Source organism: Seriola dumerili, unplaced genomic scaffold (assembly GCF_002260705.1).
Source record: "Seriola dumerili isolate Sdu_G_001 unplaced genomic scaffold, Sdu_1.0 BDQW01000012.1, whole genome shotgun sequence".
NCBI classification, from domain to species: Eukaryota; Metazoa; Chordata; class Actinopteri; order Carangiformes; family Carangidae; genus Seriola; species Seriola dumerili.
Window position 1 is genome coordinate 1,986,726 of NW_019174267.1, and position 16,979 is coordinate 2,003,704.

Here is a 16,979-nt window from a genome sequence, read left to right on the forward strand (position 1 = left end):
GGGAGGGGGAGGGGAACGGGGAGGGAGGGTGGGGGGTGTATTAGTCTAATAGAAGGTCTTCATAAATAACTCCACTGAACCTCCTCTGCAGCCAGTGACGAGGAAACTTTATTTGTACTGCAGCCTTCACAACAACGAGTATAACACGAGGGAGGGGGAGAAGGGGGAGGGAGGGGACGAGTCCCAGCCACAAAAAGAAAAAGACAAACAAGTTGTTTGAGGGACACGGACGTCATGTAGTTCAGGATCCAGTCTGTCTTTACAGCCTCAGCAGGTTTGTTACCTGGTGCTGCACTGAACCAGACCAGAACCAGAACAAGACCAGAACCAGACCACTGCTGCTGGATCAACACAGAGAAACAAACACATTCAGGGTAGTTTGATCTGAGCTTAATGAGTGAGGGAGGGAGTTCAGAGTGATTCACACTGTGTGTGTGTGTGTGTGTGTGTGTGTGTGTGTGTGTGTGTGTGTGTGTGTGTGTGTGTCAGGTTCCTGGCTAACGGCAGAGTGAGGACTGTGTCCAGTCCTGTTGTTGAGGAAGAAGTTCCACCCACCATCGCTGCAGAGCTGAAAGCAGCACACACACACCGACGCACACAGGTACACACACAGGTACACACACAGGTACACACACACACACTCTGACACACCTGAGACACAGGTGTTTATGTTGTTTTCATGTTTTCATAGAAAAAGAGGAAGAAAGTTCATAAAGTTCCAGCAGAGGTGACGAGAGAGCGCTGCCCGAGTACAGCCCCGCCCCCAGGTACACACACACACACACACACACACACACACACACACACACTCACACCATTACAGCAGCTGGTCACACTGAACCAAAGACTGCCTCAATAAGGTCCTGACAGACCAGTCTGTCCTTAGGACCCTCATCATCAGGTTCTTCATGTTCACGTCATACAGAGAACAACAGTGTCTGTGTGTGTGTGTGTGTGTGTGTGTGTGTGTGTGTGTGTGTGTGTGTGTGAACTAAATCCTGGTTGTTGATGTCTCCATCAGAGCCCAGCAGTCTGTCCTCTGTGTCTCTGGGTCAGCGACTTCCTTTCCCAGCATTCCCTCTGAGGGTCTCCCTGCCCCCTCTGGCCCTCCCCTCGGGACCGGTCCAGGCCGCCGCCCCCCCAGCTGAGTACCACTCGGACTCTGCCGAGTCTCTGGAGGAGATCCCGGTGGCGTTGGCCAAGCTGGGCTCTTCGTCCTCAGCTGCTGCCGGAGACGCCTCCTCATCCTCGCACAGAGCGGTGCCAGCGTTCCCCCTCCCCTCCCCCCATCCCAGGACTAAGAGGAAGGCCCCCCCCACCCGTGCTAATAAGAGTGCAGCAGAGCTGAGGTTTGAGATGGCGTCCATCCAGCCTCCCACCGTGTTTGTCAGCCGGGCCAGCGGAGAGGAAGTCCTCAGTCTGGGCAGGAGGCAGGCCGGCTCCAGACCCGGGTCTCGTGCGTCGCTGGGCTCAGGTGCAGCCTCGTGGATGGAGCGATAACATGAGACTCTTTTGTCTTTCTATAGAAACGCACAACTGTCTTTATTTCACTCACTTATATTTCGAAATGTTTTTTAATTCCGACTTTTACTTTTTAAATCTGATGCCAAAGGTGACATCCTGTCTGTGCACAACCTTTATACTTGAGGACGTGTGTTACCTGAACCACATCAGCTGTTCATTGTGTTAGTGGATGTTTGACTCTCTGCCCCCTCGCCCACACACACACACACACACACACACACACACACACACACACACACACACACACACAGGATGCCAGTGCTAATGCTAACACCCTGGTCAGATCTGTGGAGCTCCACAAGAACCAATATTAAATCAATCAATGAATAAATACAGAAACAAACATCAGAGATTAAACTTTGAATTTAATCATTAAATTATTAAAAATCACAAAAACTTGTTTTATTTATTTAAAAATATTTTTTATTTCAAAAAGCTTTTTTTTACTTTTATTTCACCTCTCAGCCAATCAGAGAGCTCCTCCTCTTCCTGTCTGACAGACTGAGCAGTTCATTACAGTCTCTAAGCTAAGCTAAGCTAACCAGCTGAGTAGGACCACGTGAACAAGAGGTTTCTGGTTTTTTCACCTGTTGCTGATTTTACCTGTTTATCAATAAATGAAAAAAATGGATCAGTTTCCTGTTTGTCTGTCTCCACCTGCTGATCCTGTTCCTGTTCCTGGTCCTGGTCCAAATCCTGAACCTGAACTTGAACCCGGTCCTGATCCTGAACATGAACATGAACCTGGTCCTGGTCCTGATCCTGATCCTGATCCTGAACCTGGTCCAGGTCCTGCACCTGGTCCTGATCCTGAGCCTGGTCCTGTGCCTGGTCCTGAACCTGGTCCTGGTCCTGAACCTGAACCTGAACCTGGTCCTTGTCCTGAACCTGAACCTGAACCTGAACCTGAACCTGAACCTGGTCCTGGTCCTGATCCTGAACCTGGTCCTGGTCCTGAACCTGAACCTGAACCTGGTCCTTGTCCTGAACCTGAACCTGAACCTGGTCCTTGTCCTGAACCTGAACCTGAACCTGAACCTGGTCCAGGTCCTGCACCTGGTCCTGGTCCTGGTCCTGAACCTGGTCCTGCTCCTGGTCCTGGAGGCTGAGCCACATGTTAGTCTTCAGTCTGACGCAGACTCCTGACAGGGAGGTCCTTCACTTGATGCAGCTCTCTGTGATGTGGATCATTTCAGAATAAAAGTCATCAGAGGTTCAGTTTTTATTTTCTGGGCAGTGAACGCATCATATTTATTAAACTCTTTTGTCCCCATCAAGCTCCTGTATGAATGATTCTTTTTTCCAGTCATCTAATTGGTCAGTAGTAACCCTTACCCTGCTCCATGAAAAACGTTACCATGGTGGTCTATCCCAGTGAGATTCCTGGAAACCAGAGTGAAGCCCAGAGAGACGTGGATGACCCCTGACCCCCCAACCCGCAGGGGTCTGCAGGTCTCAGTCTGAGAAGTCTGCGGCTCCTGAGAGTCCTCAGCTGAGTGAGAACACCTGAGTTTTCAGGTGGCCGCACCTGGGCCCCGCCCCCTTGGCTGAGGGCTGTGACCTCCTGCTGGTTTAAACTGTTTGACATCTCAACAGGAAACAGGAAGATGGACAGAGACGGCCCCGCCTCCTCGACCTCAGGTGTGAACTTAGGCGAGTGAAGTGTGAATGTTACAGATGATGACGTGATTTGAGAGAACTTCCCACTGCTGTGACAGTGACACACTGTGACACACTGATCAGGGTCTCTGACATCATCAGTAAGGGACTTGTAAAGAAGCAGTCTGAGGTTTTTCTCAAAGTTGACAAATCTTTAAAAACTCTTCACTAATATAAAGTTTAATTTTAAAATGTCTCAGTCACTTCCTCAAACAGCTGATCACTGATGTCATCAACCCAACAGGAGAAAACAGAGACTTGGGGACTATTTTCAGCGGTGGATTAATCCATATTTGGTGCTGTAGAGAGTGTGACCGAGTCTAATAAACTACAGTGTAACAGTCCGTGAACTGATGAACTGATGAGTTTCAGACACAGGAGTGTGCGTGCGTGCATATTTCTGCTGGATTTAAAGTGACAGTTCTTCAGAGCAGGTCTCTCCTGGTTTGTTCCGTTTCCATCATCAGTGTTTGAGGAGCAGCTTAATTAAAAAGCATGTGGAGTCCTGATGGTTCATTAATTCATTAGTTCATTATTTTATTAGCATCACAGTCAGCTGACGTCACCAGCTGGTTCATACAAACCAGTTTCAGACTGAACTGGAACGAGCTGCTGCAGCATGAAGTCAAATTAAAGCTAATGAATTAGATTCATCATCAGGCTTTTATTTTGACAGGCTGATAACAACTGTGTGTGTGTGTGTGTGTGTGTGTGTGTGTGAGTGTGTGTGTGTGTGTGTGTGTGTGTGTGTGAGTGTGTGTGTGTGTGTGTGTGTGTGTGTGTGAGTGTGTGTGTGTGTGTGTGTGTGTGTGTGTGAGTGTGTGTGTGTGTGTGTGTGTGTGTGTGTGCGCGTGTGTGTGCGTGTGTGTGCGTGTGTGTGTGTGTGTGTGTATGTTGCATGTCATCATCCCTCCACGATGTGAGGTGAGGTTGCCCCAGCAACAAGCCCCGACAACATCATAACAGCGTCAATCAAAAGGAGTGGCAACGAGAAGTATGTCACACACACACAGAGTGGTTTCATCACTTCAGAGGACATTTCTTCTGTTTCGTCCTCACCTTGGTTTTTGTCTGTAAAATAAGTTCACAAAGGTAAGGAGTGTATTATATCTCCACAACAACAAATAACACACACACACACACACACACACACATTTGGTACAAACATTCACTAGGACTCAAGGACAAACTGATTAGACTTCAGCGGTCAAAGGTCAAAGGTCACGGTGACCTCACAAAACACTTTTTAGCACACAGACATTATGACAAAATGACACACACATGGTTACTATTTTATGTTTATATCAGTGCAGATTCATGTGTTCACTCTGACATTAACACGGTCATGTGACTCTGTCCTGGTCTTCCTGATCCCCGGAGACCCCCCCACCCCCATCCCACCGAACAATATGATGTCATCCTCACGTCCTCCCAAACTGACAGCTGCTTCCTGCTGACATGACCACTGACATGAGGTAATTTCCTGCTACTGACACACGCACGCACGCACGCACGCACGCACGCACGCCTGTTCTTCATTGTTCTTCACTTCAGAAACAAACAAATTGTTTACCCTCTGACTCTGTGTGTCTTTTCGTGTGTGTGTGTATCTGTGTGTGTCTGTGTGTGTGGGTGTGTGTTTTCACATCTGTCGTCATGGAGACAGGTTGGAACTGTTTGTTCTCCAAACTGAAAAACAGTGTTTCTCTGATTAAAGTTTCAGTCTGTCTCTGCTCTGATCACAACAGCAGCAGGTGTGCTCTGTCACACCTGTGACCACACCCAGCAGTGATGTCACAGTGTACTCCAGGACACTTTCACAGTAAGTAATGGGCCTCCGTCGTTAAAGGCGCCGTCCATCGGCTCCGACCACAGATGACGTTGGGTCGAGTCCAGACTTGGTCCTGAGTGAACATCAGTCAGCTGATCTGAGATGAGACGTTTTGTCACAGTCAGAAGCTGAAGCAGCAGCTTGTTGGAGATCTGCAGGTTTGAGCTTGTTCTGTTTTATATTTGTGCTTCATTCTCACTGTGCGTGTGTCTATATATATATACTGTATGTATATATGTATAAACATGTATAAACATTTGCTTTATTACATTACAACTGCTTTATTTCTATTAGAACTTGTCAGGGAGCACTGAGTGATCCCTCTGACCTTTGACCTCAAGCTCCAGGAGCCAACAGGAGCATGCATGGACGTCCTGCCCCTGTCAGCCTCCTCCTCCCTCCTCCCTCCCTCCCTTTTTCTCTCTCTCTCCCTCCCTGCCTCTGTTTTATTGCCCTCCCCTGATGTTGGACAGGATGTCGCCATGGCGACAGGGTAAACACATGATAACAAGCCCTCAGCACTTGGAGCTCATTTGAATGCTGCGACCGCCGCTGAGGGCCAGAAGAGAGAGAGGAGAGACGGAGGTGACGAAGAGACAGAGGAGGACAGAGGATTGACAGGTAGGACGCTGTGTGTTTTAATGCTGGACACATTGTTGAGACAGATATATAGATATATAGATATATCTATATATCTATATATATTTATGTTTTGTTTGAATTATTGAAGTGTTTCATCTGGAGTCCAGCAGCTTCTTCATGTGCAAATTTACACTGATACACAGAGCTACAGGAAGATGATCAATATGATGAAGATGATGAAGATGATGACAAATATGGAAGAATATAAATATATAACAGGACTCATATTAGAGCTGATTAATGGATCATTTGCTTCATTAATACTAATAATTGATTATCTTGTAGTTTATACACTTGATGACCGTCATCTTTAAAATGTCAGATGATCATTAAGAGTCAAAGTTCATGTGAAAAGTTTTTGTCTGAAAACAACAAACAGCAGCGACCTGTCACGTGATGTTCGTCAATCTAATAAAATCTGAAAAATCTGAAAATCTGATTAAAACTGTTGCTAATTATTAATTTGTCACTTGACTGATCGATGAATCAGCTGATTTTTTGAGCTGGTGTTTGTTGTACGACGTCGTTCATGTTCATGGTCTCATCTGCAGTCAACATCTGTTCATGTTAAGGGTAGTTTGGGGACAGTTGGTAAATCTGTGTTTCACCGTTTGTTTGTGGGCTATGTGTGGACACTCAGGCAGCACACACACACACACACACACACACACACACACACACACACACACACACACACACACACTGAATGATGTAAATCAGCTTGTATTATTCAAACAGACCTGCAGCTAACAATTATTGATTATTGATCAGGTGTTATATTGATCATTTAAGTCTGTAAAATGTTCAGGTAAAGAGGAAAAGACAGAAGAAGAATATTCATTTTTATATGAGAACCAGCTTAAACAATTAATGAATGATCAAGATGAATATTGATTATTTTTCATTGATTAAATAAACTGTGTGTGACTGACATGGAGCCTCATCGGCAACAAGTCATTTAATACATCATCACTTCAGATCCTTCAGTCCCCCATGTCCCTGTGTCTCTGTCCTGCAAAGGTGTGTGCAGTGCACAGGTGTGTAGGTGTCAACCAGTCTAACAACCACTCTACCTGCAGGAGGATTCCGACCCTCCACTAACAGAGAAGGTGACGTCAGAGACAATCACTCATTTAACTGACAGTTCATCCATTGAGACTCCAGAATAACTCCAGAGAAACAGAGTCTGAGAACGTCACTGAGAATACTGATCACAGCTGATCACAGCTGATCACAGTGTGATCAGATACAGACTGAAACACAGACACAGCAGAACTGACTATGGGATCAGCTGATTTCATCTCCTGATGATTCATGATATGTTATGTTAAATTAAAGAAAACCGTCACAGTGACTCATCATGTGTCGTGATTCATGTTGTAGCTGCCTTGGACCCGTTCAGATGAAGTCAGACTGACAGTGACTGTGACAATCTGTGTGGTTTGTCTTTGAACTGATCGTCAACTGGTTTCCTGTCTCAGATATTTTTCCATCATGGCTGAGAGTGCGGACATGGAGCGGCTCCTGGAGGCTTTCAGGAAGTTTGCTGTTCATGGAGACACGAAGGCGACGGGGAAGGAGCTGAATGGGAAGAACTGGGCCAAACTCTGCAAAGACTGTAAAATCATCGATGGCAAGAACATCACCGGCACCGACGTCGACATCGTCTTTTCCAAAGTCAAGTGAGTCTGTGGACCAGGTCCAGAATCCATGAACAGTCAGTGATGCAAAAACACATCAACTCCTAATGGGTTTCACTTCATCAATATTGGTGATTTCTGGTCACTTTTTCACACTGGACACATGGAGTTAATACCAATAATAATAACAATAATAATAATAATAATAATGTTAATAACAACAACAACAACAATAATAAAAATAATAATAATAATAATAATAATAATCATGATATCATGGTAGAAATAAAAGTAAAATCAAAAAACTGATAATGTTTGAAAGATACATTTTCTAAAATGATTGATGAAAAAAAAGGATCCACATCGTCACTGTGTGTGTGTCTGTGTGTGTGTGTGTGTGTCTGTGTGTGTGTCTGTGTGTGTGTGTGTCTGTCTGTGTGTGTGTCTGTCTGTGTGTGTGTGTGTCTGTCTGTGTGTGTGTCTGTCTGTGTGTGTGTGTGTCTGTCTGTGTGTGTGTCTGTCTGTGTGTGTGTGTGTCTGTCTGTGTGTGTGTCTGTCTGTGTGTGTGTGTGTCTGTCTGTGTGTGTGTCTGTCTGTGTGTGTGTGTGTCTGTCTGTGTGTGTGTCTGTCTGTGTGTGTGTGTGTCTGTCTGTGTGTGTGTCTGTCTGTGTGTGTGTGTGTCTGTCTGTGTGTGTGTCTGTCTGTGTGTGTGTGTGTCTGTCTGTGTGTGTGTCTGTCTGTGTGTGTGTGTGTCTGTCTGTGTGTGTGTCTGTCTGTGTGTGTGTGTGTCTGTCTGTGTGTGTGTCTGTCTGTGTGTGTGTGTGTGTGTGTTTGTGTGTGTGTGTTTGTGTGTGTGTGTGTGTGCAGACAGAAGACGTCTCGGGTCATCACCTACGAGGAGTTTCACAGAGCTCTGGAGGAGTTGGCTCCAAAGAGGTTCAAAGGTCAAAGTAAAGAGGAGGCGCTGCGCTCCATCTCCACACTGGTGGAGGGTGGGGAGCCGTCCAATGTGGGAGTGACGGTGAGAAACCTGTTTACAGTGCAGGTGTTGGTCTGGACCTGTTAGAGACCCTGCAGGTTCTGGTCTGCGTCCCCTTCAGAAAACATTTCCTCTACATTTACAACAAGAAAATAAAACAGTGTCATCTGCATATAGACGGATGTTGTTGTAGTGATTAATTCACGGACACTTCAGAGAAGACGTCACTTGGACACTTAGTGGAGCAGACAAAACATCTGCATTTTATGACTGAAGCATGAAAGTTTCAGCAGATAATCTTCCTTCCCCCGAGGTTCCAGTTTCTGCCCCATCATTTGTTAGAATCATGTGTTTGTTTGTTCTAATAAAGATGATTATTTTCTGGCCATGTAGCATATTTGTTTTTACAGGGGGGCTGCAGGTATTAATGTAGCTGTAGCTTGTTAACCATGACAACTTCTGCTGCGTGTTCTATGGAATTACATCACTGCTCCTAACCATAACCCTAACCAGAGCAGCACCTGTTACTCTCCTCACCTGGTGTCTGTCAGGCAGTTGAGACCTGGTCTGTGAATTGACTTCCTGTTGTCTCCGTTTCCATCAGAAAGTGGCGAAGACGGCAGCTGTGGACCGTCTCACCGACACATCCCGCTACACCGGATCACACAAGGAGCGCTTTGATGAGAGCGGCAAGGGCCGAGGTCGGGAGGGGCGGGAGGAGCTCGTGGAGAACACGGGCTACGTGGGAGCGTACAGGAACGCCGGGACGTACGACACCAAGATGAAGGCTGAGAAATAGCAAGGGGGAGGGGGCAGCGCCTCCTGCTGGGAGCTGACAGGTAGTACAGCTCCTCTACAGCACTTAGTCTGGATCGAACCTTGAACTTTGAACCCTGTGTGTGTGTGTGTGTGTGTGTGTGTGTGTGTGTGTGTGTGTGTGTGTATGTCTTCATGTTCAGACCATAAACTCATGGATATGACGGAAGTGATGCAGTAGAGAATTCAGGACCAGGTCTCTCCAGCACCCCCCTGAGGTGATTACACACACCACTGTTGCTCCAGGTCTCAGTCCAGTCCCATTCAGACTGGGTCTGGGTTATAGATGAGATCCTGGTCCAGAACCATGAGTTCTGGTACTTCAGCCTCTCCTCCCCAGTGGTGTGGATCCTGTCTGAATGGGGTTTCAGTTTGTTCTTTTTGTGTCAGCCGGTCCAGACTTTAGTCCTGTCACAGCATCAGTCCTCAGAATCTCACTCAGTCATGTGTCTTCAGTCTGCAACAGCTTCTGGATCCATGATGAAACCTGAACCTGAAGCCATGTTGGGTTTTTTTCTTTCTAATATAAGATTTTTTCAGCGTCGTTCTTCTTCTGCAGTCTAATAATGTTGAAATGTTTATGTCTGCCTAAAGCTCTTTGACTGGAGTTGATGCAGGTGCAGAAACTGGAAGTGGAAATGACTTTATCTACTGAATAAAGACCAAAAACAGAGTTCTGTGTTATGTCTTTGTTCTCCTGTTGTTCCACTGCAGGAACCTTTGAGACGCTGCTGTCTCAGTATGACACACATGTGACGGTGGTTAAAGGTTCCTGAAAATGTTCTTGTATCTCTGCAGGGCCTTATAGCAGGGTGACAGTCTCAGTCTGATGAAATATAATCACATAACAATCATTTTAAAGCCACAGCTTCCTGTAAAGGAACTGATACAAGAACCTGTTCACACAACAGAGAATCATACAGTCAGTGGTTCAGTCAGTTTCTCAGCCAGTGTCACTTTATTTTATCATATATATATATATATATATATAATATTATACTATAATTTATATACACATATATATACATATATCATTTATACATATATAATTTATTTATTATTTATTTATTTATAGTTTTAGTTATTTGTAGTTATTATATATGTTATTATATCAAGCAGCTTCTTAGTTTCTCCAAACTGAACCAGAGTGAACCCTCTTCACATCATCTCAGCTGCTTCACTGAAACTGAAAACCTTACATGTTGTTGGTCTCACCCAGTCCACATTGATGCATGTCCACTCACCTGATGCTCGTCTCCTAAGGTGGACCAGACACCTGTCAGGACTGGTCCAGACTACAAGATTTTTGTCCAGACACATGTTTTTGATGTGTTTCATGTGTGTATATTAAAATTCACATGGTTTTAGCTTTATATGTGAATGCTAGTTTTAAAGGTGAAAAGGATAGAGCCATGTGTGAAGTGGAACTTTTCACATGAATGCAAACTTTTATGTGGGCTAACCCATGTGGGGCTTACAGCAGTTTTTCCCTTTGGGGCCTCAAGGGTTAACTGGGAGCAACCCCCTGTGTCAACAGCACACAGTTAAAACACTGTGTGAAGATTATAAATGCTCTATACTCAAACCTTTTTAATTAAAATTGGAAAATTAGTTTTAGATTGAGAGTTTGGCTCCTCATGTGTGGACCAGAAACAGCTGATATTCAATTTAAAGAAAGTTTATCACATGTAGAAAGAAAAAGAACATTTTGTATTTAAGAATGTACAGTAAGGGTTTATTGGGGCTGTGGTTGAGAGGCCTGGAAACAAATAAAACAAACAAATGAAAAAAGCACTGCTAATATGATTATACAATAAATACTGTAATTATGATATAATGTTGACATTAAAATGAAAAACAACACAAATTGAATCCTGAGTACAGACTGGTTCACACTGAAATAAATATTGGACTAGTTTTCATGAGCAACATTGTGGTAATAAACTGATTCATACATTATCAGTTATTGGAGAGGGAACAGACTCTTCTCTACAACAGTGATCGTTTGTTGGATGATTTCATGACACCAACAGTTGAATTTGAGTTTAGACTCACATCCCCCCATTAACTGAGGACCTCTGAAGTACAGATGAAGCAGGCAGAGAGGTGACTGAAGCCCAGATGCTCAGAGGTGAGTTTAAATTTAAACTGGGCTGTCATGACAGGTCACAAAACATTAGCATTAGTATGCTAACGTTAAGGCTGTAAGCTAACATTAGCTAACTTATCTTATTTTGTAATAGCTTGCAAAGAACGATGTTAACGAGCACATTACATGTAATGTTTCAGCACGTTAGCATTTCGGGCCGTTCTAGTGGGGTGTTGGGTGGGGGGGCAAACTAAAGTTATTATGATTGCTAATGTTAGCTAGAGCTAGCTCGCTAGCTAATGTGAAATGACGCCTTTAGCATGCCTAGCTAGCTCACCACTTAAAGTTTTGTCTAGCTTCACTGTCTAATGTAAAATTGTAATATAAATTGCTGTAGACTGTAAATTATTGTAAAATAATGGCGCTTGTAGCTAGCTGGCTAATTTTGTGGACAGAATTATCACGTCTATGCTGGGGGGCCGGCGGCCCCTCGTCGGGAGCCGGAACCGGCTCCGGTAGCTCCGGTAGCTCCGGCTTCCGCTGTTCAGGGTCCGGCTCCCGGCGAGGGATCGGCGGCTCCAGGGCCGATTGAGTCTGCTGGCAGCGCCGGGTTGAGCATTGCCGTTCCCGGCGGGGATCCCGCTGATGGTGCCCCCCCTGCTTGTTCTGGGAATGAGGGGGCTGAAAAAGGTGATCAGCGTCAGGGTGAGTCTGATTCTGCAGCTCTGATTGAAGACAGGTCAAAGCCTGCTGATAAAGGTTCGAGTGAAAGTGAGTCGTCTGATAATGAGGATATTTTTGTAGACGAGGATATGTCAGATGATGAATTGTTAATGGTGTCACAGAAAAGGAAAAATCAGGAGTCTGTTCAGAGCAGAGCAAAGGTTTTAAGAGCAGGGAACCCGAAAGTTAGGAAGTCAATGGAGTCGGAGAGTGACTTCTCACTGACACAAGACGATCAACAGAGTCTTTACTCTCCTGATGACATTACAACATTTCTGAGGGAAACTAAAGGCCACAGGCTGGTAAGATTGGAGAACTTTTTCCCTGTTCTCAAACTCTTCGTTAAATCAGCAAGGCCCCTTACTTTGAAATCCGCAAATTTAGGGGATGATGTTATATCTGAGCAGGAAGTCCACAGACCACGTAAACTGGTTCACAAGATCAGAACCAAGGAGCTCCATGAAGATATTTAACAATAAGTATTTTTCTTATTTACTGTTATGTTACTTTCTTGTGTTTTTCCTCTCTCTCTCCATGTGTGATTTTAAGATAGGCACTTTAAATATTAATGGAGCTAGAGATGACGGTAAAAGGGCTGCTCTCTTTAAATTGTTGAAACATATTGATATCATGATGGTTCAGGAGACACACAGTACCCCTGATATTGAGAGTGACTGGAGGAGGGGATGTTCTGGGGAGGTCATCCTGAGCCACAAGTCCAGCTGTAGTGGAGGAGTGGGGATTGTTTTCTCCAGGAGCTTCCTGCCTGCTTCATACACTGTGGACGAAGTAATTAAAGGCTGTATACTTAAGGTCACAGCTCAGTTTGAACGGGTCTGTGCTGTTTTTATCTGTGTTTATGCTCCAACCAATGGAGTGCAAAGAGTAGCAGTCCTTGATGTTGTATGCTGTACTATCAGGAACTGTAACAGAGATGAATATTTATTTGTGGGGGGCGATTTTAACTGCACTGAAAATCCGAGTTTGGATAGAAACCACCATGAACCTCCTGCTTCGTCACACAGGTTCAGACAGTTGACAGAAGCACATGAGCTGTCAGATGTGTGGCGGAGTTTTCATGCACATCACAGGCAGTACACCTGGAGTCACTGCAAAGATAACAAAATATCTCTGGCCAGGTTGGACCGTCTGTACGGTTTTAGGCATAGTTTGAACGTTTTTAACAGTTGTCACATTACCCCTGTTGGTTTCTCTGACCACTGTCTTGTTTTTAGCTCTGTTTTAATCAAAAATGTGCGTTTGCAGAGTGCCTACTGGCATTTTAACAGCTCATTGCTTCAGAGCAAGGATTTTTTTAATTTAATTTAATTGTGTACAACAGTGGTGGGATGTGGGCAAAGCTCAGATCAAACAGTTGTGTCAGAGGTTCACTCACAATGTCACCAGAGATTTAACCAGATCTATGCAGGACCTAGAGATTCAGGTGGTAGAACTGCAGGGTTTGGCAGATTCTACAGGAGATCGAGGGCTTTTAGATTCCCTCAAATCCAAAAAGTCGGCTCTGGCCAACCTGCTGTGCATTGCTGCACAGGGAGCTCTGGCCAGGTCACGTTTTCTAGACGTCTAACAGATGGATGCCCCCTCTCAGTTTTTCTTTGGCTTGGAGAAGAGGAATGGTCAGAGGAAGGTGATTCACTCCTTACGATCTGGCGGCGGATCTGTGATCTCAGACTCTGCTGGGATCAGGAGGCTAGCGGCCAGCTATTACACAGATCTGTTTAAGAGTGAATTCACTTCGAACCCTTCATTGTGCAGCAGTTTCCTCACTGATCTCCCTCAGGTGGAAGAAGAGGACAATGAAAAGCTGGAGTCTCTGTTAACGCTTCCTGAACTGTCTGCGGCTCTGATGAGTTTGCAGAGTGGCAGAGCTCCAGGCTTGGATGGGCTACCTGTGGACTTTTATAAGGCGTTCTGGTCAGTACTGGGTGAGGACTTGCTGGAAGTGATCTCAGCCAGCCTAGAGACGGGACGGCTGCCTCTGAGCTGTAGGAGGGCGGTCATCACCCTGCTACCAAAGAAGGGTGATCTGCAAGAGCTGAAAAACTGGAGACCTGTTTCACTGCTCTGCACGGACTATAAGATTCTGTCCAAGGTCCTGGCCACCAGACTGAGAGGGGTGATGGCTGCCGTCGTCCACACTGACCAGACTTACTGTGTGCCCGGCAGGCTGATAAGTGACAATGTCACTTTAATTCGTGATGTTTTGGAGGTCTCTGGCTCATTGGCTGCAGACACTGGTCTGATTTCAGTAGACTAGGAAAAGGCTTTTGACCGGGTTGAACACCAGTACTTGTGGCAAGTTTTAGCTGCTTTTGGGTTCAGCCCAGGTTTCATAGCCAAGATCCAGGTTCTCTATGGTGACATTGCGAGCGTGTTGAAAATTAATGGGGGTCTGAGTGCTCCCTTTGGTGTCCAGAGGGGTGTCAGACAGGGCTGTCCTCTGTCTGGCATGTTGTACTCTCTGGCCATCGAGCCTCTGCTTCACAAGCTGAGAACTGAACTGAGTGGTGTTTGTTTCCCCAACTGTGATGTCTCTTTTAAACTGTCTGCATACGCTGATGATGTCATTGTCCTGGTCAACTCCCAGACTGATATTGATATTTTAGAGAACACCGTGAACCTTTTTGGCTCTATTTCCTCAGCCAGGGTGAACTGGGGGAAGAGTGAGGCTGTCATGGTGGGGGACCGGCTGAGGGATCGGCTCAGGCTACCTGGAGGGTTGGTCTGGAGAACAGGAGGGCTAAAATATCTGGGAGTGTTTTTAGGAAATGAAACGTTTTTAAAGAAAAACTGGGACAATGTTTTAGAAAGGGTCAAAGGTCGGCTAATGAAATGGAAATGGATTTTACCTAAATTGTCTTACAGGGGTCGGGTTCTTATTGTCAACAATCTGGTGTCTTCTGCGCTGTGGCACCGGTTGGCCTGTGTTGATCCTCCAGCTTCTCTTCTGTCTCAGGTCCAGAGAGTTTTAGTTGATTTCTTTTGGGACAGGTTACACTGGGTTCCTCAGAGTGTTCTGTTTTTACCAAAGGAAGAGGGTGGACAGGGCCTGGTCCATCTGGCCAGCAGGGGAGCCACCTTCCGCCTTCAGTTCCTACAGAGACTGCTCACTGGGCCTACAGACCTGGTGTGGAGACCGTTGTCCTGCTGCATCCTGCGGCAGTTTGGTGGTCTGGGATTGGACCTGCCTCTGTTCCTCATGGACTCTGAGAGGATGAGACTTTCATCTCTGCCGGCTTTTTATAAAAGTGTTTTCTCTGTGTGGACTCTGCTGAGAAGGCAGAGGCAGGGACAGACCGGCTCTGTGTACTGGCTCCTCAGGGAGCCGGTGCTGTTTGGAGGAGTGTTGGACTGTCCTGGCTGGGCTGGACCCACCCTGTCCAGGACGCTTCAGACTGCAGGGGTTTCTACTCTGGGGCAGGTGCTGGAGCTGGCTGGACCACGGCTGGATGATCCTGCTGGACTGGCTGTTCGGCTGCGGGTGAGGTCTACACGGGTCGTGGGTCAGTTGCTACAGCACTGGAGACAGAAGCTGACCGGTCATCAGGTGGCACTGTTGGCTGACTTCTGTGACGGTGCACTGGAGCCAGATTGTTCTGATCCGTATCCTGCCATTACCTTGTTCCCGGATTTTAAGGATTGTTCTGGGTGTTTCCTTGGACCTGCTGACTGTGGAGGAGCGTCTCTAGAGGGCGCCTCAGGAAAGACTCTGTACCAGATCATGGTTAAAACTTTGAACAGGAGGACACTGAATGGGCGCAGCGACACTCCATGGAGGTCTTACTTGAAACTGCGTCCTGATGTAAGACCGGCATGGAGGTCTTTATACAAACCTCCTCTCTCTAAAAGACATGGGGACCTGCAGTGGAGGATCCTCCACGGTATTGTGGCGGTGAACTCTTTTATTGCAGTGATTAATGCTGCTGTAGAGGAGGGCTGTCCCTTCTGCGGTCTCAGGGAGACGCTGTTCCACTGTTTCTATGAGTGTTCACGGCTCACGCCTCTCTTCACACTGTTACAGAACATTTTTACCAAGTGTGGAGAATTTTTTACGAAGCAGGTTTTTATTTGTGGTTTTAAATACACTCACCAACAGAAGGACAAATGTCACCTTTTAAACTTTGTCTTGGGACTGGCAAAGATGGCGGTGTATGTGAGTCGCCAGAGGAAGGTGAAGGAGGAGTCACATGTTGATGTGCTTCCTGTTTTTAAGAACCTGGTGAAGTCCAGACTGCTGGTAGAGTTCAGCTTCTACAGAGCAGCTCAGGACCTGCAGAGGTTCCAGCTGGTCTGGGGTCATGAGGAGCTGCTCTGCTCTGTGGCTGATGGACAGCTAGTGTTCAATTCATTGTAACGTCTGTGGAGGTTTAATGTAATGTAATCTGTTTATGTACAGTAAATAAATGTTGGTTTAAAATCTCAATCTCTCTCTCTCCCTCTCTCTCCCTCTCTCTCCCTCTCTCTCTCTCCCTCTCTCTCTCTTCCCATTAGGCACTAAGCATTCTTGGGGAGGTTCCATCCTCCATTGTGGCTCACCTGAAGGTGTGTCATGGCCAGTTCCGGAGGATGCAACCAAACACCATGATTGTATGAGACTGCAGGGTGGCAAATGGACAGGGCAGATGGCACGACTGTAGAGGTCACAGTAAAGAACTGGGGTAAGTGAAAATTAAGTTATAAGTGATATTTGGGATTTTTACCGATGTAGTGGAATTTGTTGCTCTATGCAAGTGTAATACAGCCACCATGTTTGGTCCATTAAATCCTTCTGTTTCGTGAGAACAAACGTGTCACAGGGAGTGTACTGCTTCAAAATGAATGAAAAAACAACGTGATCTAAAGCTGAAAATTTGTGTTGAAGGATGAACAGCATACATTTGTGTTAGTTTAATTTGGAAAGCTCTTCAAATAGCCCACACTTTCCAGGGTCACAACCATTGTCTGTTCGATCAATGCTCTTTGTTAGGGTTAGGCAAATAGGGATAAACCAAAAGCTTGTATTATTCGTGGTGAGGATGTTCCACTTGTGGACACATTTAAGAGTGGAGGAACCTT

At 45.8% G+C, this 16,979-nt stretch overlaps 2 protein-coding genes across 3 annotated transcripts in view; both read left to right on the forward strand.

Moving 5' to 3' along the window:
• The window catches only part of zdhhc1 (zinc finger DHHC-type containing 1), an 8,383-nt gene extending 6,477 nt beyond the window's left edge, over positions 1-1,906 (forward strand). For both annotated transcript variants that reach the window (XM_022750316.1, XM_022750325.1), the window contains exons 9-11: positions 490-601; positions 692-767; positions 1,022-1,906. In XM_022750316.1, coding sequence (XP_022606037.1) covers positions 490-601; positions 692-767; positions 1,022-1,500 — 667 coding nt within the window. In that variant the 3' untranslated portion in view covers positions 1,501-1,906. The remainder of the gene's footprint in view (positions 1-489; positions 602-691; positions 768-1,021) is intronic.
• Positions 1,907-5,544: 3,638 nt separating this feature from the next.
• tppp3 (tubulin polymerization promoting protein family member 3) lies at positions 5,545-9,746 on the forward strand. Its single transcript, XM_022750338.1, has 4 exons — positions 5,545-5,635; positions 7,138-7,338; positions 8,164-8,317; positions 8,880-9,746. The coding sequence occupies exons 2-4, from the start codon at positions 7,151-7,153 to the stop codon at positions 9,072-9,074; spliced, it is 537 nt and encodes a 178-aa protein (XP_022606059.1). The 5' UTR covers positions 5,545-5,635; positions 7,138-7,150; the 3' UTR covers positions 9,075-9,746.
• Positions 9,747-16,979: the final 7,233 nt, after the last annotated feature.